At 33.3% G+C, this 25,730-nt stretch overlaps 1 protein-coding gene across 1 annotated transcript in view; it reads left to right on the top strand.

Moving 5' to 3' along the window:
- Positions 1–25,730, top strand: part of LOC126883140 (DNA excision repair protein ERCC-6-like) — a 75,596-nt gene that overhangs the window by 30,915 nt on the left and 18,951 nt on the right. The window contains exons 6-11 of the mRNA XM_050648393.1: positions 1,675–2,030; positions 8,137–8,310; positions 9,106–9,267; positions 13,532–13,777; positions 16,712–16,915; positions 25,231–25,392. Of these exons, the coding sequence (XP_050504350.1) occupies positions 1,675–2,030; positions 8,137–8,310; positions 9,106–9,267; positions 13,532–13,777; positions 16,712–16,915; positions 25,231–25,392 (1,304 nt within the window). The remainder of the gene's footprint in view (positions 1–1,674; positions 2,031–8,136; positions 8,311–9,105; positions 9,268–13,531; positions 13,778–16,711; positions 16,916–25,230; positions 25,393–25,730) is intronic.

Raw genomic sequence — 25,730 nt, 5'->3', positions numbered from 1 at the left:
GGAGGCTTTGGATGACAGACAAGAGGGAGTAAGGCTAGGCGGAGAAGTAATCAACAATATTAGATACGCTGACGATACAGCCATTCTTGCTGAAAATTTACAAGATCTTCAGACACTACTAAATCTAGTCAGTGAAGCAAGTTATCGGAGAGGCCTTAAAATCAACATTTCAAAAACAAAGTGGATGGCAGTTGGAAAGATTAATATAGATCAAGGTCAGCTTTCTCTTGATGGAGAGGAGTTAGAACGGGTAAATCCCAAGTACCTTGGCAGCTGGTTAAATGTAAATTGTGACTCTGATGAAGAGATAATAACTAGGATCGAAATATCACGGAAGGCTTTTATGACCTGGAAACCAGTTTTATGTAACAGAAACCTGTCGATGAATATTCGAATATTTGCCTGTCACCTGTTGTAACATAATGACCTAAAGTTACCTTTTGACCCACTTACCACGTGTGGGAGTCATATGTTGCCCTAGGGCCGTAGCCATAGGAATTTTATCCATCCTTTGGATTTTGCCATGTTAGCAACTATATAAGACTTTTAGTCTGTTTGTGAAAGGCTTTGACCTTTGTATTTTTTGGTTGGCTCACCATGTTCTTGTAACACTGATGATGCTCTTGTTACAGAGCGAAAACGTTTTGTTTCTATGTTTGTAGCTCTATAGGGGCTTTTTAAACTAATATACCTTTTACCAAGCCAAAATTTTTTATTAAATTTTACTTGTAATTAATGGTATACAGCCAGCTACAGGAAATTTTTCCTTAGTGGATTCGAAAGAAGGTGCTGAAATGTTATGTTTGGTCTATCCTATTGTATGGTTGTGAGACATGGACGTTAAAAACCACAATGCTAAACAAAATAGAAGCATTCGAATTGTGGTGCTATCGACGAATCCTACAGATATCGTGGGTTTCGGACACTTCCAATGAAGATGTTCTTCAAATGCTAAATTCAGAACGTCTGCTCATAAGCATCATAAAGAGGAGAGAAACAGAATACTTCGGCCATATAATTAGAGGACCTAAATACCATCTGCTTCGCCTTATAATACAAGGAAAAGTGGAAAGAGATGGATTGGTCGAAACAAACTTTCATGGCTGCGTAATATTAGACATTGGTGTGGCTGCACAGTAGAAGAATTATTTCGCGCAGCAGCCGATAGAGAGAGATTTCAGGAAATTGTAAACATGATGACGGCCAACGTCTGAATACAGACACGGCACCTAAAGAAGAAGAAGAAGATATGCCTGGATATTACCCAGGGCAACACAGGACTCTTCCCACGTGGTTGGAATTTTTTTGGAGGATTAAAACCTCTGCAAGTTGTCAGTTGGCCATTGAAATCCAATATGTGCGATTTTAATCCTCCAAAAAAAATTCCAACCACGTGGGAAGAGTCCTGTGTTGCCCTGGGTAATATCCAGGCATATCTGCAACATCCTTAAACTATTATATTAGCATGTAACATAACATAATTGTTTACATTTAAAGGGTTTTTACCCAAAACGTTTTGTTTTAAGCGACCCTTATTTAGGGTATTTTAAAATATACCTTTTACAACAAATCTAGTATTTTTGTGATTTATGGTATACAGCCAGCTACAGGAAGTTTATTTTCCTCGTGGATTTTTTAAATAATATTTAATGTGTATTTTTTATTTTCTCGTAGGAAACAAATCAGCGTTTATCAAAGACATGCATAAAACGAAAGGAATAATCGTAACCACATATTTAGCGATTATCAAATATCAAACAGAACTTTTGGACTATAACTGGCATTACGTAATTCTTGATGAAGGACACAAAATCCGAAACCCCAATGCTAAAGCGACCATAGCAATAAAATTGTTTAGAACACCTCACCGGATCATGTTGACGGGAAGTCCAATGCAGAACGATCTGACAGAATTATGGAGTCTGTTCGATTACACAAATCCAGGAATGTTAGGGAATATGAAGACATTCCAAGAGCATTTTTCGAGCCCTATTTTACAAGGAGGGTTTACGAATTCCACTCCTATGCAGGTTTGTTTTATTTTCTTAAATAAATAGTCAAAATGGCCCTTTATTACCGACATCACTTCTTCACGGTTGGAAGAACCAAACAGAAAATAATCAGAGAGGGCTAAATCTGGCAAATAAGGTGCATGGGGTAGCAATTCAAACTTTAATTCTTGAATTTTGGCATTAGGTATAATTAGTTAGTTAGAACTTTCGTAAAGTAGGACATGCAGGTAAGAATTCTAATGAAAACTTTCCTTTCTAAATTACCAACTAATATGTAGATAGTACTTAATAAAGTAAATGAACATGTATAACAGCTATAATGTTTCTAAAATCTACTTGATAGGTCCGTTTATTTATAACGTTTCAGTCTGCGAACTTCACCCTCTATGCTTAACAATTCACTCGTAAAATTATTAGGATGTGCACTACTCAGAAGTCTTTCTTTATCCTCTTTACTGTATTTTCGTTGGGGTCATATCATGAAGTGTTCACTATATTTCTCAATCCCTTATTTTGAAAACATATGATTTCCAAGTTAGAGTTGCTGGCTGAGCCCCATAACTGTAGGCCATAGGTCCATATGGGTTTAATTGTGGCTTTGTATATCACTAATTTATTTTCAATTGACAATCTTGACTATCTACCCAAGATCCAGTACATTTCATTTGTTGCAGTTTGAGTCCAAGCTCCTTTTTTTTGGTGAAGATGTGTTTCCTCCATGCGAGCCTTCTATCTAGATGTATGCCCAGGTATTTGGTTGTATCCACAAACCATACATACTCATAGACGTTTCACGGCCATGTTAATCTTTCGGATCGAATTAACGCCATCTCTTGATTGGAATGAGAACTAAATTGACAAATTTTAGTTACGCGGAAGTTTCAAACAATAAATTTTGTGTGATTTTTGAATTAAAAGGTACAGATAAATAACAGAAAGGCAAATCAATGTTTTATTCAATAATTATACAATAAAATAAATGAAAATGAATGTCGATACAATTATACAGTAACTTAAAATTATTTTAACAGTACTATCTATGTAAAAAATACTTCTTCTTCTTCTTCTTTTAGCCCATTTCTATCCATCTTTGGACATAGGCCTTTCCCAAATCTTTCCATTTCCGTCTGTCCTTAGCTGCGTTTTTCCAGTTAGTTCCTGCAGCATTTACAATATCGTCCTTCCATCGCATCTGAGGTCTTCCTCTTGTTCCTGTCCACGGTCTCCAGTTTTGTATTTCAGCATTCCATCTTTTATCTTCCTGTCTCGCATTGTGGCCCACAAATCTACATTTTAACCCTATTATATGTTCAGTTACATTTTTTACTTTTGTTTTCTCTCTTATCCATTTGTTTGATTTTCTGTCTTGTAGTTTTATTCCCAACATGGATCTTTCCATTTTTCTCTGAGTTATTTCAATTTTGTTTGTGTTGGCCTTTGTTAATGTCCATGTTTCTGAGCCATACGTCAGAACAGGAAGGATGCACTGGTCAAATACACGGGTTTTTAGGTACTGTTGTATCTTTGCGCTTTTTAGTATCCATCTTAACTTTCCAAATGCTGCCCACGCCAATCGGATTCTTCTCTGTACTTCAATTGTTTGGTTCTCTTTATTAGCTTTGATTATTTGACCCAGGTATATATTCGTCAACTACCTCAAGATTGACATTATTTATATTTACATTTATTCTGTCGTTTGTATTTGTCATGATTTTGGTTTTACTCATGTTCATTTTTAATCCTATCTTCTCCGATGCGTGTGCTAGTTGAGTCAGCATTGTGGCTAGTTCTTCTTGGTTGGTTGTAATAATGACAACATCATCGCAATATCTGAGGTGATTGAGATTCTTCCCGTTTATGTTGATACCCATGTCTTCCCATTCCAGTTCTTTAAAGACGTCTTCCAGAGCTAAGGTGAAGAGTTTTGGGGATATTACATCTCCTTGTCTTACGCCTCTACGTATTTCTATGGGATTAGTTTTGTTTGATTTATTTTCCCATTCGACTGTCATAGTTGCTGTTTTATAGATGTTATGTAAGAGTTGCCTGTACCTGGAGTCTATTCTGCTGTTATTTAGAGCTTTTTCTATCGCCCATATCTCGACACTATCGAACGCTTTTTCATAGTCTACAAAGGGTAAACATAAATCTAGGTTGTATTCGTTTGCCTTCTCTATCAATATTTTCATAGTGAGGAGATGATCTATGGTACTAAACCCTTTTCTGAAACCTGCTTGTTCAGCTGGCTGATAACTGTCTATTTTATTTGTTAGTCTATTGGTTAGTCTATAAAAAATACTAAAAATACATAAAAACGTTGGTTCAAGGATTTTTAACCTCACATTTTTGTTATTGTCAACGGAAATCATAATATTTACACCTTAAAAATGAACCTCACTGAAAATTTAACTAATAAAGGATATTTTCTGGAAACGATAAATATTGTAGAATCTTTTAGTATCCACCACTTGATTTTTTGTGGTACTCTCCGATATTTTGGTTTAGCTTCACTTTTTACTTCAATGTCCAGAACAAAAAGCAGCTTATGTTGTTGGCTTACTGTCTCACTAACTATTACCTTGCAGTCCTTGCATTCACGTATGTCTTCTAAATAGTCTATTTGGGATTGATGTTGCCCACTTTTGTACGTAATAAGATGAGTTTCTCTTTTTTTAAAGAATGTGTTAACAATCGCCATATCTAGTGCTTGAATTAGCAACAGCAGAATTCCAATTTGTTTTCAATAGGGCTTTTCATCGATTGTCATTTGTTTCGAGCTTCTGTCATGTGTCACATAATATTAATATATCTACGTCATGCGTCTTTGGTTTGTATCATTGGTATATGCCAATAACGTATGACGTAGATATATTAATATTATGTGACACATGACGGAAGCTCGAAACAAATGACTGTGAATGAAAAGCCCTATTATTAAGCGATTTTTATTAAATGATTTAAGAGGATCGGTACGTATTTTCGGCTGCAATGCTATTCAAATGGGGATTCATTTTTTTCGAATCCTGAGAAAACTAATAAGTATTTTTGAAAAATTTAAACGCAGAATGAAAGATTACGTTATTAGCGAGGGCCGAAAGTCCCTGAGAACTTCTATAATGTTTATTTTAATAAGTTACAGGGGTGAAAAAACTAAGAGAAAATTTAGTGTGATTTTTAATTTCAAATATCTCATTCAAAATAAACTTTTTATTTATTCTAAGGGACTTTCGGCCCTCGGTAATAATTTAGTCTTTCATTCTGCGTTTAAATTTTTCAAAAATATTTATTGGTTTTTTCAGGATTTGAAAAAAATGAACACAATGCCGTGGTAATATTTTCCAAATCTGTCTTTGTCTTAAAACGCACTCAACCGAATATAATATTGTCAGCATATATTGTCAGTCAAACACTGACAATCAGTGACAATTTTAAATATTTGACATTGCATCGGGAATATTTTGAGAAATTGATTAAATATTATTGATATATAGTGTATTTGATAAATAATTGATTTAAGACGTGAACTTAATAAAAAGTTATTTATTGTGTATTATTTGTGGAAGATCCAAGCAGAGAATACATCAGATATATCCTGTGATCCAAGTATTTTGTTGTTAGAGATGTTCAAAATTGTAAGCGTTCCAAAATAACAACATATTATTAAAAAATCACTTTAACACTTTTCCTCTTTTCTCGATTGATTATTAGTTTTTGTTGTACAAATAAATTATTACAATCACTGAAAACTTAGTTAGTGAAAAAATTATCACATTTATTAACTGAATTAATAATTTGCAATTATAAAAATAACAGTTATCCAAGAACATTCAAAAGCCATCTCTTTAAATTAATTATGACATTTTCAAGTAGAATGACATTCTAGTAATGTTTACATATCCACACCAGTGTGAATTTTACTACACGTAATTTGCCGTGTAAAGACAGAAAAAGTAGGGATACACGTAAAATATTTGCGAATGGGGAACTTGCACATTTTTTTTTATTACATAATAATGTTCAGTTTTGTATAAAAATGAGATTTCCAAAATTTCCCGCTTCAAAAACTCATAATAACTTAGAAATACAAATTTAAAGTCTTCTTTATTTTAAAGTAGTTCAGACGGCCCGTGACGTCACATAGTTTTACATTAGTTTTTTATATGGTTATATCAGTGATGTGGGAGGGTTATATGTAAGTATATTCTTCTTCTTCTTCTTTAGTTTATTGGCCTCCACCTACTTGGGTATTTGGCCACAGCATCGTCGCGAAATATGGGAAAATATTTATATTGTAATGACATTTTTTTATCACTATACTTAATAGGAAGTGTGTACCTTCTAAGTTTTATCGTTAAATACTTATGAGAATAATAATCAGAATAAAATCACAGTATAAAATTAGTAGGTATAAGGGGAGTATAATATACATAATATATGTACTTACTTATCTGCTTTTTAACTCCCCGAACTTCTCCGACGGAAAAATTTTCACTCTTTTGAAAATATGTAGCCACCATACACATATCAACTATAGGTAAGTTATCAGACTGCCCTTTACAAAAACCCTCTTCGGTCATTTTAAAAAATATATCTTAAAAACACTCAAATATATCAGAAATAGAAATTATCAAATATATTTATAAAACTGAGTGTCAGTGTCAAAACGAATGCCAAACCTATAAGGGAACTTACACATTTTTTATTACGTAATATTATTCAGTTTCCTTTAAAAATAATATTTCCAAACTTTCACGCGGTAAAACCTCATAATAACTTAGAAGATAATTTAAAATCTATATATTTTTTTCTGTTTTCTGGCCTTGGTTTAGAAGAACCCTTAGCCAATATAAAATAGTTCAAACGATCAAAAACGCTTGTGACGTTACATAACTGTATTTTCTACTGACGTTTATAGTGTCTAATTTAAAATTATATACAATTTTGTTTACTTTGTTGGTGCAGAATGTACATGCACAACTATATGACGTCACTATGCGTTTTGGACCACCTGTTTTAATTTGAATTTTTAATCGTCTTTAGGGGCCAAACGAAAGACAAACAAAACTTTTTTTTATCTTTGATACATGTTTTAAATTATGTTCTGTTGTGATTTATAACATTTTTTCGAATTTAAAAATGTATGCAAGTTCCCTATTATGTACCCATAGCCTTAAGTGATTTTTTAATACGTTATATCCTGATTCTTTAACAATACCGCTGTATTTAATAATATTGTTGCTTAACAGGTTAATTTTCATTGTATACCGGCGGCATCAAAAATGACCAAATTTTTAACTGGGCGGATTTCTATGAACGCAAGTTTATTTAGTTGAATGAACATTTTTGAAAGTAGAACTTGTAGGAATATTTTTTAGATAAATACCTTACCTAATAACTTTAAAGTCGGAATTGCATTTGCGTGTAATCTTTTACAACCTTCCGAAAAATATATTCGATCGAAATGCTGATGACACACTCGTCTATTCGAATAAACTCTTTCAGGATCCGTTAAATTAAGTTGAGGATTATTTATTTTCTGCAATCAAAACTGAAATCGATGAAGGTGCTTTTTAGGATTTGGAAACCTACGGAGCAAATTATTGTTTTTTTTTTACAAACACAGCACGGGATTATCGAACTCATAGTGTAAACCAAACGATTGTGAAGTAAATAGATAGTAAATAAAAAAATAATATTTTAAATTAATTGTCAAATTTAAATATGATAAGAGAATTTACTGACAGCGACATCTCTGGATTGAAATGGTAACTAATTTGTTGTCTTGACCTTGACAATTTACGTGAAACGTCTATGAGTATGTATGGTTTGTGGTTGTATCTACTTCTGGCCTTGCAATAACGGATATGTGAGCTGGTCCATTGTCTTGGAGAAACTAGATGTTTCGCTCAAATGTTGCACTAAGTTGCTGTGAAACTTTTGCTAAACATTCAATTGAAACATTTTCATGATAGTGATATTGTAAGTGCTATTCCTCGGCGCTGTAGATGTTAGTATTCTATTATTTTGATCAATTCTACATATAGTTGAATGATACATTTCATTTCAACGAACACTAAAATAGTTTTAGCTACTACCTGCGTAAATCTAATAAAAATTATTGTAGGAAGCCACAGCGTTGTCAGTAGCTAGCACCTTAAAAGATCTAATAACTCCCTATATGCTGAGAAGAACAAAAAACGAGGTGCAACATCACATTTCGCTGCCAAATAAAACTGAGCAAGTGTTGTTCTGTTCACTTTCTGCTGAACAGAAACGGTTGTATATGGATTATTTACTGGTAAGTCTGAGTTTCATATTATATTTCTTTTATTTACTAGTGATGTTTCCCTTTAACACAAACATCTCCACAAACCAGTCTAGGATCAGAACCAATATCAGATTAAAAGCACTCTACAATGACGCCGATATTGTCCAAGAAATTAAATCACAGCGACTAACAAGGCATGCCACGTGCACAGACTTCATAACGAGAGACTTGTAAGACTGGTAGGGGAGGAGATTCTTACAGTCAAAACACTACTCGGACGTCCCAGAATGCGATGGAGAGATATCATCCAAACAGATCTCCGGAAAATGAACATTCCATTTGACCCTTGGTCAATGGAAGACCGAACAAATTGGAAAAAAGTTGTACAGTCAGCCAGAACCTACCCAGGGTTGTAGCGCTACGTGATGATGATGATGGTGATGTTTCCCATTGCCATGTGACGTGGGATCCAATCAATTGCCATCTATAGTCACTCCACCCAATTTTTTCTCACTTCCTCATATTTTATGGTTTCTTCCTCCAATTTTTTGACTCCTTCCAATTTTTTCTGACTCCCTCAATTTTTCTTGATTCCTTTAAATTTTTTCTTATTCCCTTCAATTTTTATTACTTACTCTAATTTTTCTCTCCAGTCTCTCCAGTTTTATCGCGTCTCTTATAAAATTCTTTACATTTGTAATTCAATAAAAGATTTCCATTTTTTATAACAAAACTACTTCATATGTGTATGGTATGGCCATAGATTAAGTAATTATTCATCTAATTGTAAAAACTTTTTGCTAAATCATATTTTTATTTTTTCAGGGAGATGATATCAGTCATATACTAGGAAAAGGAGTTAAAAACTGGTCTGCAGACAAACAAATACGAGCCAGAGTATTTGTTGCAATTACAAAGCTTCGAAAAATATGCAATCACCCTGATATATACCTTTCTGAAAACATTGAGGATGAGAATAATTCTGAGGTTAGTTTGTTGGTAATATTTTTTACTTAATTATGTACTTGCTTTACTCCTCTTGGTTCCATTTGGAACATAGGGTCTCCACAGTCCCCGTCCATTCATGTCTGTTTTTGGCTAGGGTTTTCACCTCTTTCCATGTTAACTTGTTGTCTTCTAGCTCTTTCATAATATTTATTTTCCAGGATGTCATTGGTCTGCCTTGTTTTCTTTTCCAGTTGGTTGGTAATCCATGGCTCGTTTGGTTATGGGTCAATCCAAGCCAAGTGGTCCAAAGGTGGTTGCTTGACTATTTCTAATATTTTTGATTTTTCTACCTTTTAAACTTCAGTCTATAGAGAGTACAAAATTGCATTCATTTTATTTTAAAAAAATTTAGTTTGCCGATGACGGCCATTTTTGTTAAAGCGTGTCGATCATTTTCACGGAAAACATGGCTTCGCCCTTTGGCCATTATTTTTTCTGAGGTTTGTCCTAGAACAATAAATCAAAACCAAACTTTTTAGAAAAGTATGCTCTAAAAAAACGGTATATAGCATTATTTAATTTCAAATTACCCTTAAGGCCTTTAAGATAAAATTCCATTTTCAGCATTTTTTTAACAGCATAAGGCAAGCCGATATTGGTTTGTAATTTTTTTCTGGAAAAGACATACGTACATACTTTAAATAAAAAAAGTTTGAGCTTTGAGACTTAAGTAAATTTTTTCAAAAAAAATCTCAAAAACGTAATTTTTTTAAAAATCTTAAAGTTTGACCCCTTGTATCTCTGATGGGCACGGATGAAAAAATTTGAAATTTGGCTGAATGTTAGCCCCTAGCAAGTAGAATAAGGAGTAAAAATTTAAAGTTACAGACTTACGTCATATAGGAGTTACAGGCCTGAAAAAATGGTCAAAAATCAAAATGGTCAAAATTTGAGCGTTTGCGGGCAGGGTAATTAAAATTCAAATAAACTGTCTAATGAAATAAAAATTAATCTATTTTCACCAGATTTCACAATGAATACGAATTTATACAGAGTGGGCCAAAGAAAAGAGTCCACCTCGATATTTGGCAATAGTTACGTATTAGATTTTAAAGAAATGCCGAAATAGGTCCATTTTTATTTTTATTATATTGCAACTTTTTGGGATATATTTCATACTACGTGACGTCATCCATCAGAGCGTGATGACGTAATCGATGATTTTTTTTAAATGGGAATAGGGGTCTTGTGCCAACTAAAAGTACATTGTACTGCTGTCAGAAAATAGAAAAAATGTTTATTTCACAAATAAACATTTCTTTTCGCTTAAATTAAATCACAAACAGCCTCCCACTTACCTCTTGACAGTTTGAACATTTAATTTAAGCGAAAAGCAATGTTTATTTGCCAAATAATAATTTTTTTTTCTATTTTATGACAGCAATAAAATGTATTGTGAGTTAAATAAATTACATACATTCTACTTTTTGTGTCAATTAATTTAATTCAAAAATTATTTTTTGGCCACACTGTATAAATAATTATATTATTGTTTATACTACTTAACAGAAAATTGAACACTCTTTCAAATGAAATAACATACGACCCCTATTACCATTAAAACAATAATCGATTACGTCATCACGCCCAGATGGATGACATCATTGACGATGACACGTCATGGAGACGTATGAAATATATATAAAAAATTGTAATTTAAAAATAAAAATCTACCTGTTTCGGCATTCCCTTAAAATCCAATAACTGCCAAATATCAAGGTGAACTCTTTTCTTTGGCCCACCCTGTATAAAATTGTATTCATTGTGAAATCTGGTGAAAATAGATTAATTTTTATTTCATTAGACAGTTTATTTGAATTTTAATTACCCTGCCCGCAAACGTTCAAATTTTGACCATATTGATTTTTGACCATTTTTTCAGGCCTGTAACTCCTATATGACGTAAGTCTGGCACTCCAAATTTTTACTCCTTATTCTACTTGCTAGGGGCTAACATTCAGCCAAATTTCAAATTTTTTCATCCGTGCTCATCAGAGATATAAGGGGTCAAACTTTGAGATTTTTCAAAAAATTACGTTTTTGAGATTTTTTTGAAAAAATTTACTCAAGTCTCAAAGCTTAAACTTTTTTATTTAAAGTATGTACGTATTTCTTTTGCAGAAAAAAATTACAAACCATTATCGGCTTGCCTTATGCTGTTAAAAAAATGCTGAAAATGGAATTTTATCAGTTTACCTCTTCAAACTTTGAGGTTCATTTAAGGCCTTAAGGGTAGATTGAAATTAAATAATGCTATAGACCGTTTTTTAGAGCATACTTTTCTAAAAAGTTTGGTTTTTGATTTATTGTTCTAGGACAAACTCAGTGAAAATATTGGCTAAAGAGCGAAGCCATGCTTTCCGTGAAAATGATCGATACGCTTTAACAAAAATGGCCGTCATCGGCAAACTAAATTTTTTAAAAATAAAATAACTGGAATTCTGTACTCTCTATGGACTGCAGTTTAAGAGGTAGAAAAATAAAAAATATTAAAAATAGACAAGCAACCAACTTTATTTATATTGGACCACTTGGCATGGATTGACCATTTCATTTTCATTTTTCCTTAATGTGTGTCCAATAAACTTCCGCCTATTTATCGTTTTGGCTATCGGCTCCTGATTAGTTTTTCTCTAAAGTTCCTTGTTACTTATCCGATTTGGCCAATATATTTGCAATATTCGTCTGAGGCATCTATTTACAAATATTTAAACCTTTTGTATAATCTTTTTCTCTAATTTCCAAGTTTCTGCTGCATATAGCAAAATGTACGATTATAACATCGACGTCGCAACTTGTGGCGTATGCTGACGACATAGCATTAATTAGCAGAAACCTAAACAGTTTAAAGGAAGAATTTATGAAGTTATGCAAAGAAGCATCCAAAAGGGGTTTAGAAATAAATCAAAACAAAACAAAATACCTAATATGCTCAAGAAAAAATCCAGTTAATATGATAAGCTTAAATATTGGTGAATATGAATTTGAAAAGGTAGAACATTTTAAATATCTTGGAGTCTCAGTTAATGGAACTAATGATAGAAGTATCGAAATTAATGAAAGATTCCAGGCAGGAAACAGAAGCGACTGGAAATACAGTAACTTCCTCAAAGATAAGAAGCTTACTCTGAATACAAAACTGAAAATTTACAAAGCCGCAATTAGACCAGTAATCACATATGGTGCTGAAGTAATGTGTCTGACACAGAAAGAGGAAGAAAGATTGAGGATCCTAGAAAGGAAAATAATTCGGAGAATAGCAGGACCACTAAACTTAGGTAATAATGAATTTAGAAAACTCATGAACCACTAAGTAAGAGAACTTCTGAAAGGAGAAGACATCGTCAGATTTATCAAGGCACAGAGACTCAGATGGATGGCACATATAGAAAGGAGGAATCCAGGAGCCGTCATCAAGAAAATTTCCAAATGGAGACCTGTATCAGGCAGACCACGAGGATAACCCAAAACTAGATGGGAAAACCAGATAGTGGAGGACCTTAAGAAGATGGGAGTCAGAGAATGGGTAACCAGAAGCAAAAACAGGAACGAATGGAGGAAAATTGTAGAAGATGCCAAGTCACACAACCAATTGTAAAACCAAAATGTTAATGCGGATTGATTCACCGTGACAAATGAATCGGAAGAGCCCAAAGAGGGCGGCAATCACTCCGCTAGGAGTGTAGATGCCATGATGATGATAGCAAAATGTTTTTTACATTTTATATTGAATATCCTGATTTTGGTTTTGATTGTTAATTTATTGGACTTACATGTTTTCTTCAGCATATAGTCTGGCCTTTAGTTATCCTTCCATTAATTTCTTCTTCTATTCCACCGCTAGCGTCAATTATGCTTCCGAAATAGCAAAACTTCTCTATATTTTCTACTTCTTCTCCTTCAATGAATATCACCATTTCTTTTTCCGTATTTATCTTCATAAGTTTGGTTTTTTTGTGTAAATCTCTAATCCTAGTTTTCTTATTTTTTTGTCACCTTTCCTGTTTTTTCTGCATATGTTGTCATTTTTCGGACACCAGACATGGAGCACGTATTATATATTATTGAAGTTTATGGAAAACGATTGTTTTGAAAATCGGCAAAAAGGAGAAGCATTGAAGTAAGCATAGTATTAAAAGAAAATTTAAAGGTAATGAGAAATTCTAACCTTGTATATTTAATCCTGCAAGTCTCTCATAATCAATTTTTGTTTTATTTGCTGTTAAAGAAATAATCATTTTAGGATCCTGGAAGTTCTAAGGGTGAAAAATCTTTTGGCTTCTATAAAAAGTCTGGTAAAATGATTGTGGTCTCTGCTTTGTTAAAAATATGGAAGAAACAAGGACATCGGGTGTTATTATTTACCCAAGGAAGATCGATGATAACTATATTCCAAGATTTTTTAGAACAACAAGGCTACAAGTACCTGAAAATGGATGGAACTACTTCCATCGGAAGTAGACAGCCGTTAATTGAGAAATTCAACATGGTTAGTATAACTTTCTTAAAGAAAGAGTTCTTAAGCGAAAAAAATATTGATTTAGGGGGTCATACAAAATAAAGGCTATATTATTTTACTATAAATTCCTTTTTCTACGACCGTTTAATAACATGCTCATACTTAACTATTTTTGAATAGATAATAACACAAATTACTTTACCCGTGAGTAAGAGTTCATTACTCACTCATTACGTTACATGAGCTTGCGTGCTATTACGTTACAATCTAGGGCCCCGCAATACTCCTATGGAAAATGGCTCCGGTCAAATTTAGTGAAAGTTCACTATTATAGTGAAAGCAATGAAAGAATTTAATATACCAACACAACTAATAGAACTGATAAAAGAATCTAAAAGTAGAAAGTAAAATCGGGATACAAAACGAACTAACGGAAACAATAGATGTGAAAAAGGGACTACGCCAGGGAGACGCTCTATCATGCATCTTGTTTAACATCGTACTCGAGAAAATAATGAGGGACACAACAGTCAATACTCGAGGAACAATCATTAATAAAAACGTGCAAATACTAGCATTTGCAGATGATGTTGACATAATCGCAAGATCAAGAAGAGAAATGACAGAGGCATTCAATCAAATAGAACGAGCTGCACAAAATAGTGGCCTTAAAATCAACCAGAACAAAACAAAATATATGCAGGTAAGTAAAAACACAGAAATAAGGCAGCCACAAAATATAACAATAGGAGAATACAACATTGAGGGGGTAAAAAACTTTACATACTTGGGATCCCTAGTCACGTCTGATAATAACGTAGCAGAGGAAGTGAAGAGGCGAATATTTATTGCCAATAAAAGTTACCATGGCTTAATTCGGCAACTAAGATCAGATAACGTCGCAAGGAAAACAAAATGCCAAATATACAAAACCTTAATAGGACCGCTACTCACATACGGCTCAGAAACCTGGACACTCACTAAAAGAGAGGAAACATTGCTAGCCACCTTTGAAAGAAAAATCTTGCGACACATATATAAGGGCACAATTTTGAACTATACGAAATATACCAGGATCCGGATATCAACATTAATTAAAATAGGACGGCTGCATTGGATGGGACATGTAGAAAGAATGGAAGAAGGCGAAATACCAAACAAAATATTCAAACAGATGCCAGTAGGAAAAAGAACAAGAGGAAGACCGAGGCTGAGATATTTAGAACAAATAGAAAATGATATAATAACTTTAAAAATAAAAAACTGGAGAAAAAAAGCACGAAACAGATCAGAGTGGAGAAGAATCCTAGAACAGGCCAAGACCCAGAAAGGGCTGTCGAGCCAGTGATGATGATGATGATGATGATGAAATTCCTTTTTCTACGACTGTTTAATAACATGCTCATAATTAACTATTTTTGAATAGATAATAACACAAATTACTTTACCCTTGAGTAATAGTTCATTACTCACTCATTACGTTACATGAGCTTGCGTGCTATTACGTTACAATCTAGGGCCCCGCAATACTCCTATGGAAAATGGCTCCGGTCAAATTTAGTGAAAGTTCGGTCAATGACAGCTCTCAGTGCGTAGATTAAAAAAGCCCATGGGACCTAGGTCTGAAAAACTACTATTCTGAAGTTATTTGATTCAGGTGCTCGGTTTACGTTAAGTGCACTAATTCACGAGCAATTGAACGAAAATATTTACTATTGAAAGAGAGACTCATGTTCTTTATGCAAATTTGTGTGTTGGATATGAATTCGTCGTCAAAAATAGATGCATCGTATTTTAGTCTTCAGAGAATCTCCGAAAAGTCCTCAGAAAACTGAAGAAGTGCTATAGAAAATGTACTGCTAGCGCCACAGAATTATCATGTTTTCAAGAGTGCTTCATACTTATCCAATACCAGCATAGCTGCAGTTCCGTCTTATCTTTAGAAAGCTACTGAACAGTGGCGGCGGATCTACGGGTGGATATGGAAAATCTCCCCAAAATGGTCCAAAATTAAAGAAAAAAATAAATTAATATACAGATAGTTAAATTTTGCCGTAAACGATTCAAATTGAGCATAACATGACCTTAGCTTCTTCTTCTTACGGTGCCCATCCGTTTCGCATGTTATCACTCAGCCTGGCTATCCTAGCTTTGCTTGCTGCTATTCGAAATAGTCCGATTGTAGATGTATTGAACCATTTTCTTTATTTTAAGCTTTTAAAGGTTTTGAAGCCAAGATATTCTTCTTCACCCTGGGCCTCTATTTCCAAATATAATAATAGTCTCCCGTTTTATACCGCTCACGTGGCTTTGGGAGTATAGCAGGGTAATCTGCTATATCTAGGGCTTACGGTATACAAGGATGGTAACAGGGCCAGTGCTACGCTTCAACCGCCTATTTTTACCCCTGGTTTTACCCAAGGTACTCATTTTATTCAGGATGAGTCGACCTGGGGCCTATAAACATTTTAAAAATGTCTAGTTAAAAATGTCTAGCCTAAAAATAGGTAACTACATTAAAGAAATAGATGAAATAAGTTCCCTTAATCTGTAGCTATTCCGGTATTGGATAAGTGTGAAGTATTCATGAAAATTCAACACGCAAATATGCATGAAGAAAATAAGTATTTCTTTTGAATAAGAAATATGCATGAAGAAAAAACACTCATAAGGAGTGTTGCGAAACAAAATAAAAATTTTTAAAAATTAAAAATAAAATAAACGATTTAAAAAATTAAATTTTCAAATTTTTTTACAATACCATATTTATACTAATAAAAAGAAGTTCGTCGAAAAAGTATTGTATTCTACTCGCATGTAATGGCTATTACTCACTCTGATGATGAATTACGATACTCGCCTTTGGCTCGTGTCACAAACTTAATCATCATTACATGCTTGTTGAATAATATACTATTTTTTAACAGTTAAATTTAGATTTCATTTAATAAAATCTTATTTTAGGATACCACTTATGATGTGTTCTTACTAACAACCCGTGTTGGCGGCTTAGGAGTTAATCTAACCGGTGCCAACAGGGTTATCATCTATGATCCAGACTGGAACCCAGCTACCGATACTCAGGCTAGGGAGAGAGCTTGGAGGATAGGACAAGATAAGCAAGTTACTATTTATAGATTGCTAACTGCTGGAACTATTGAAGAGAAGGTAATTAATAAACATGCAATAATAGAAAAAAATAGTAAATCCTTTATAAAAGGTATATATTTAAAATCCCTAAAAAGGGCTACATCACAATCACATAACTAGTTTTCGACTGGTTTACCAGTCATCATCAGTGCTTACCTAAAATGAATATAACCTGATAAAATAATTGCAAAGGTATTGAAATTTTGACTATGGTTAAAAAGCTCTCGGTTATACTCACGTGAGTTTACATGCTAACCACCAAGATATAGTTTAACAAAAATATGTGGGTCAAAGCCCTGTTAAGTGGTCCGTTAAGGAAACATCAGTTAACAATGCCAATTGAAGCATGGATGTTTAAACTATTTTAATATTGTGCCCTAGGTAACATCTGAGCTGTGGTGTGCCTTGATTACATGGTGAAAGTCTGGTAGCAAATGACAATGAAATAGGTGGAGACCTCAGAACGTTGACAAGACAGAAATGACAGTTCCACAGGAAGTTGAAAAATTAGCCTGTCATATTTAAAGACTATGGTTTACAACTTGTTAAAATTAGAAATGATGTAACAACACACTCCATTGTGAAAATTATCATTTGAAATTCAGTAAACTAAGTGTTGGTAAAAATGTATTTGAGTATACTGTTAGTGGAGATGGATAGGTATAGTATTTTTACTACAAAAACGTTATTACGTAGGTCAAAATTTTTGACGTAAGAGAACTGTCAAAACATTAGAATGTGACTTTCCATTACTGCCATCTTTATTATAAATATGGCAATAATGAAAAGTCACATTCTAATGTTTTGACAGTTCTCTTACGTCAAAAATTTTGACCTACGTAATAACGTTTTTGTAGTAAAAATACTATAACCCACATTACACAAATGTTAAAACATATTCGATAACTGAAATCAGTAATAAAATCTTTTTGTCAAAAAACCTAAGATTTAAAAAAGCAATTTTGTGTTAATATAAAGTTATCGAATTTATTTAACTTATTGACAGCTGTTGGGATTTGTGTAAATTTGAAAGAAATCACAAGCTCAAACTTAGGCGATTAATTCCTGAAGACTTCGCAGGCTGCCCGGATCCCTAAGGGTCCAAAAACCAAAACCGTCGTAAGATGATGACAATAGGGGCTGGGGATATGAAACGTCTGTAAGGAAGGTAATGAGAAAGGAACATGAACGGGACTTAGAAAGAAAATTAGGCTTTTGATTTGGTTTTACTATAGATAAGTGTTATATGTTGGTAATGACAGGTTGAATAGCTAGGGTGAGAATAGTGATATTTAGAAATATTATGGTGGGTTGTATGTAGATGAAAATTTATATAATGTGTATGTCTGTGGATGATGATGTCAGTAATTTATATGTATGTTATGGATAGATAAAAGTGGTTTGATGGCTGAAGATGAAAAAGGGATTATTGTGGCTTGTACCAGATGAATTATAAGTGTAAATGTGAACTAAGCAGTAGAAGGAAAGTGAAGTAATATTGTAAATGTGTTAAGAAAAAAGTTGTCGATGGAGTGGTTGGAAGTCACGATTGAATGAAACATGTCGGTTGACACAATTCGGACTTTTTTGTTTTTCTTTGATTATTTCTAGGTCGTCGTATAAGTCTAATTTTAAGAAGTCTTTCTGTGGGATGTTGTGAAGTAGAGCGACATCATCTAGTATATTCAAAGTATGATTTTTGTGTTTAAGATGTTGAGAAAAGGTAGAGGTGTTCTCTCTTTTGGTGTGTTCAAGAGAGCGTGAAGCAAGTGATCTACAAGTTCTTCCTATGTAAGTAGCGTCACAGTCAGAACATTGTAGTCTATAGACACCACTACGATTCATGTAATTGATACTATATTTGGTATTTGAAAGAGATTGTCCTAAATTGTTGCATACTTTAAAAGAAATTTGGATGTTGTCTACTGATCTTTTGATAATATTTGAAATATCCCCAGATAGTCTATCTTGGTGAAAGGGTATAGAAGCATAAGTAGGTTTGGTTGTCGAATCCCTGGGGAACGCAGCATGTCGTAAGACTTTAAGCTGTCTTTTATGAATGAGCTTGTCTATAATGTGTGGATCGTAACCGTTATTAAAGGCTATTTGACGCAGTATGTTTAATTCTTTATTGTAATTGGATTGTGATAAGGGAATGGTTTCAAGACGGTGTATGTAACTGTGAAAGGCGGCAAGTTTGTGTGACAAGAAAATTAATTGATTGGGATGACTCCAATTCCGTGGTGAATTTAATATTGGGATGGATTTGGTTAATTTTAGAAAGTAATAAATCAGCTGTATTTGAGTAGCCTGAGATGATCAATAAACAATCATCAACATAACGATACCAATGGAGAATTTCAGGATTTTTCATGATATGTACGGATTCCAAATGATCCATAAAAATGTCAGCTAGAAGAGGAGATAGGCAACTGCCCATGGCTAAACCATCAGGTTGTCTGTAATATTTATTGTTGAATACAAAGAAGTCGTGAGCTAGACAAAATTGTAATAATTGAATAATTGAATCAGTAGTAGAAGTAGTAATGGAACTTGCTCTTAGAAAAGAGTGTACCAGATTAATAGTTTCTTGTTTTGGGACTGAAGTAAAAAGGTTGCTAACATCAAATGAAAGCATGGTAATGTAAGGGCGAAGTTGGATTTGTTGTAGATTGTTGACAAGATGACTTGTGATTTTGACAGAGAAACGAGGGTTGAAGTTCGTCATGGTGTTAATAAGATTGAGTATGAATTTTGAAAGAATGGAAACAGGAGTGTTTATGAAGCTAACAACAGGACGAATGGGGATCCCCTCTTTATGTATCTTAGGTAAACCATACAGTCTTGGTGTTAAAGGATTACTGGGTATTTTATAGTAAGGTGCAAATTGTTCAGAAAAAAAATCGGTAAATGGTTTGAGGTTATCTTTGAGTTTGTTAATGAATTTTTTTGGAGGGATCTTCTGGGAGAGAAACAAAATTATTATCAGAAAGAAAGGTAGTGACTTTGTCAATATAGAGAGTTTGGTCTAGAATAACCAGACAATTGCCTTTGTCTGCCTTGCTTATTATTAAGTTGTTACATTTGACTTTATTTTTGATGGAATTAAGAGTTTTAAGATGATTTTGACGTTGCTTGTCAGAAAATTGAGGAAAGCTGGAGTTCAGAACTATGTTCTGAGAAAAGGCAGGCACATTAATAGACGAGGCGTTGTTAGAAGTGTTGAATGACAAATTAGTGGTGGAATTATTAGAAGATGAAATGTATTTATGTTTAAATTTATTAATAGTATTGAAACAGGAGTTTCTGATTGAAGTTTTTTGATTTAATGGAACGGAGAGGTTTTGAATAATAATATCTAGCTCAATTGAAAGACTCTGGAGGTCTTTTTCAGAGACCTTTCTCTGAATGGAGTATTTGAGTCCTAGATGAAGTAGATCTAATTCATTTTTTGTCAAAGATAACCGTCGATAAATTTTTAAGTCTGGGGTGAAATTCAAAATGGGAAAATTTAGTGTTGTTGTTACTGTTTCTATTAGATAAATGAGAATTTTTGAGAATTAAATTGTTGAGTTTAGATTTTAGTGTATTGAATTTAATAAAGGTTACTCTGACCAGTCTGTCCTGAACATCATTCAGAAAGTTACCCAAAATATCAAAGCCTAAAGATAAGTTAAAAGGTAAGCCTAAGTAAAGAGTCATATGTTACCTTGAGCTTACAATTAATAAAGTTGAGCTTGCCATAATGGTTACAGATCTCCTTTTTCAAAATTTTCCGTTGGAAGGTGTTTTTTAAGTTGACTGGAACATTTCTAGGTGTTTTTCCTAAATTTTGCATTGTCATGTTTCATTCAATCGTGACTTCCGACCACTCCATCGACAACTTTTTTCTTAACACATTTACAATATTACTTAACTTTCCTTCTACTGCTTAGTTCACATTTACACTTATAATTCATCTGGTTCAAGCCACAATAATCCCTTTTTCATCTTCAGCCATCAAACCACTTTTATCGATCCATAACATACATATAAATTACTGACATCATCATCCACAGACATACACATTATATAAATTTTCATCTACATACAACCCACCATCATATTTCTAAATATCACTATTCTCACCCTAGCTAATAAACCTGTCATTACCAACATATAACACTTATCTATAGTAAAACCAAATCAAAAGCCTAATTTTCTTTCTAAGTTTCGTTCATGTTCCTTCCTCATTACCTTCCTCACAGACGTTTCATATCTCCAGCCCCTATTGTCATCATCTTACGACGGTTTTGGTTTTTGGACCCTTAGGGATCCGGGCAGCCTGCGAAGTCTTCAGGAATTAGTCGCCTGAGTTTAAGCTTGTGCTTTCTTAATGATACATCCCCCTAGATTATTTTAAGACATTTTTACACCTCAGTCGCCCCCATTGTGATTTCTTTTAAATTTACACAAATCCCAACAGCTGTCAATAAGTTAAATAAATTCGATAACTTTACATTAATACAAAATTGCTTTTTTAAATCTTAGGTTTTTTGACAAAAAGATTTTATTACTAATTTCAGTTATCGAATATGTTTTAACATTTGTGTAATGTGGGTTGCCTATCCATCTCCACTAACAGTATACTCAAATACATTTTTAACAACATTTAGTTTACTGAATTTCAAATGATAATTTTCACAATGGAGTGTGTTGTTACATCATTTCTAATTTTAACAAGTTGTAAACCATAGTCTTTAAATATGACAGGCTAATTTTTCAACTTCCTGTGGAACTGTTATTTCTGTCTTGTCATCTTTCTGAGGTCTCCACCTATTTCATTGTCATTTGCTACCAGACTTTCACCTTGTAATCAAGTCACACCACAGCTCAGATGTTACCTAGGGCATAATATTAAAATAGTTTAAACATCCATGCTTTAATTGGCATTTTTAACTGATGTTTCCTTAACGGACCACTTATACAGGGCTTTGACCCACATATTTTTGTTAAACTATATCTTGGTGGTTAGCATGTAAACTTCACGTGAGTATAACCGACAGCTTTTTTAACCATAGTCAAAATTTCAATACCTTTGCATTATGTTATCAGGTTATACTCATTTTAGGTAAGCACTGATGATGACTGGTAAACCAGTCGAAAACTAGTTATATGATTGTGATGTAGCCCTTTTTAGGGATTTTAAATATATACCTTTTATAAAGGATTTACTATTTTTTGTATTACATGGTATACAGCCAACTACAGGAAAACTTTTTCCTTGTGGATTTTTATGCAGTAATAGCTTGTGGGTTGGAAAAAAACACAATTTTAATAAAAATACTTTATATTTGACGTTTCGATTTCCACTTCCAACGTAGTCGGACGTCCATTTTTGGTTTATTCGCATTAAATATGGTAGTTAATTTCTTTGGTGTACTTTAACTTTGTATATAACCACTCCGTGGCTTAGTGGTAACCCAAAGATTGTGAGTTCGAATCTCAGCTGGGTGCAAACTTTTTCATTTATTAAAAATTTAATAAATGAAAATAATTTCTATCCTTGTGGGATCGTTACTCCCCCGAGGGACCGCAGACGTTCGGATACAATTAGCGTCTCTTTGTAAATACAATGAAGTCGAATTTACTAAGTAACAGGAGATTTAGTCAACACGGACACTACACATTACTCCCCTGGGCTAGTGATAACCTATGATCTGATTGCGACTGGCTGAATGATTAATGTACCGGGTGTCCCAATAAGAATGGCTCTCGGCCATATCTCAGGAACTGTTTATAGTACAGCTTTGAGAAAAAAACATTTATAACAAAAGTTGCCTCGGGAAAAGCCTGGAAATTATTTTCATAATTGTGGGTCCACCGCTAGAGTGCGTAATTGAATGTCAAAAATAAAAAATCTAATTTTACAAAATTTACCTAATGAAAGGGCACTGGAAATCCAATCATCGTATTCTTCATAAAATTCTGCGCATATTTGATTTCCCAAGTTTAAGTCTACCTTTGCAAATAAGAGGTGGGGGTGAGTGGGAACCTTCTTATGAAAAAATGGCTGTAAGTCCGGTTCTGCTAAATCGAATTTGGCATACTTGGTCTTGTTGAAAACAGCTCTTTTTCGTCAATGTAAGTGTCTTATTTTCGAAATAGCCTAATAAGTAATATGCAAGCTAGGAGGCGTTATTTAATTATTTTCGGAAATCTAGTTTTCTTTGGAGAATATTAAATACAAGTATGCATTTTTAATCCTGTATAACAAAATTAGACAAAATTAGCAACATAATACCGAAAACCGCATGTCGTTACCCTTTTGCTATCTCGATATACCTTAAGAAACGTGTAAATTTTAAACAACTGTTAATGTCACTGGTAAACCAAGTTAAGGAAAATTAGTGTGCTATGGAAAAAACAAAAAAACATTTTCCAGATGTAAACGTTTATAATTAATTAAAACAACAATAAGACAAACAACACTATAAAATATAACAAAGAAATAAAAGCAACTATTTACTATTTACTTATTCTTAGTGACTGCCTAAATGTTCAAATTGTTGCCCATCATTTTCGATGCAAGCATTTACTCTTTCAAGAGTAGATTGAACAGCAGTCTCAATTTCTGCTTTCGCAATGCTTTGAATGGCGTTTCGTATTTTCTAGATTCTAGATCATGTTTTCTCGAGTAGTGGGTCTAGTGGCAAAAACAAGGTCTTTAATCCGTCCCCATAAATAAAAGTCTAAAACAGTTAAATATGTTGCTATTCAATCTACTCTTGAAAGAGTAAATGCTTGCATCGAAAATGATGGGCAACAATTTAAACATTTAGGCAGTCACTAAGAATAAGTAAGTAGTTGCTTTTATTTCTTTGTTATATTTTATAGTGTTGTTTGTCTTATTGTTGTTTTAATTAATTATATACGTTTACATCTGGAAAATGTTTCTTCGTTTTTTCCATAGCACACTACTTTTCCTTAACTTGGTTTACCGGTGACATTAACAGTTGTTTAAAATTTACAGGTTTCTTAAGGTATCTCGAGATAGCAAAAAGGTATCGACATGCGGTTTTCGGTATTATGTTGCTAATTTGGTCTAATTTTGTAATAAACGATTAAAAATGCATACTTGTATTTAACATTTTCCAAAGGAAACTAGATTTCTGAAAATAATTAAATAACGCTTCCTAGCTTGCATATTATTTATTAGGCTATTTCGAAAATAAGACACTTACATTGACGAAAAAGAGCTGTTCTCAACAAGACCAAGTATGCAAAATTCGATTTAGCAGAACCGGACTTACGGCCATTTTTTCATAAGAAGGTTCCCACTCACCCCACCTCTTATTTGCAAAGGTAGACTTAAACTTGTGAAATCAAATATGCGCAGAATTTTATTAAGAATACGATGATTAGATTTCCAATGCCCTTTCATTAGGTAAATTTTGTAAAATTTTGATTTTTAAATTTTTGATATTCAATTACGCCCTCTAGCGGTGGACCTACAATTATGAAGATAATTTCCAGGCTTTTCCCGATGCAACTTTTGTTATAAATATTTTTTTCTCAAAGCTGTACTATAAACGGTTCCTGAGATATGGCCGAGAGCCATTCTTATTGGGACACCCGGTACAGTTGAATCCGGGAATCTTTACCCGTGCGTCATCATTTAAAGCATACGAAATAAGTCAATGATAAGTCGGAAATTGAAATTTACTAAACGCAACAGCAAGTCACTTACTGTCGCTTGCTGTTGCGTTTAGTAAATTTCAATTTCCGACTTATCATCGACTAATTTCGTAAGCTTTAAATGATGACGTACGGATAAAGATTCGCGGACTCAACTGTATATGCCGTTAAAAAAAGTTTGTATACGGGCTGATATTGATTATTTAGAATAATATTAAATGAAAGTGTTAAGTGAAAATCATCTTAAAAGTAAAGGACATTTGGAAGAACCAGTCAAATAACTTGTCTCATTTTAACACATTAAACGCGACGTTTGGATCAGGCGTTATGTAAGTTAAATATAATTCACAATAACATTGAGATTCTTAACATGGAGTCTGAAAGCAAAAACAAAATTTTTAATTCGAACCAAATTTTCAATATCCAGTTTTTCTCACTAACGCTTAAAGATATATAGACTTTTGCTTCTGAAACTCGACAACAACTGTGTTTGAATTATGGACTTGTCAAATAATCCGTCACGTTCTAAAAGGATAATTGTAAGTCTGAAGGTAGAAACCGTGTTCTCAATTGTATGATAAGAATTATGGGAGAAATAATATTTATATAATTTATTTCCCTTGTTTTTGTTTAAAGTTTTTATTTATTTTTTGTAGATGTATCAGCGGCAAGTATGGAAACAGCTTCTTAGCAACAAAATTCTTTTAGATCCCAAAACTAACAAATTTTTTAGATCATCGGATTTGTTTGATTTATTTTCCTTACAGGAACCAGTAGATGCAAATCCGGAAACAGTCAATATCTTTCATAATTCCAGAGTAAGTTATATTGCTATTTTGTTTCATATATTTCACTTATTGCCTATATCAGTGGCTTAGGATGAAAACCTTGTATCTCATTTTACAAACAATTTTACAAGAGAGATAAAAAACTAAATTTCTGCATACTCTAGTCCTAGTCTAACTTGAAATGTGAAAAATTTATGTGTGAAAAAGATAGTTTTTTGTTTTTAGAGGTTAGAGTATGCAGAAATTCAGTTATTTGTCTCTCCTGTAAAATTGTACATACAATGTTTTTATACTAAGCCATTGATATAATGTTCTGGCGGAGTAATATCTTCCAGGTTAGTAATATTTATATTAATCCTTAATTTTAG

This window comes from Diabrotica virgifera, chromosome 4 (assembly GCF_917563875.1).
Source record: "Diabrotica virgifera virgifera chromosome 4, PGI_DIABVI_V3a".
Classification (NCBI taxonomy): Eukaryota; Metazoa; Arthropoda; class Insecta; order Coleoptera; family Chrysomelidae; genus Diabrotica; species Diabrotica virgifera.
The sequence above is the reverse complement of the archived record's forward strand: the minus strand, read 5'-3'. Positions and strand labels throughout refer to the sequence as shown.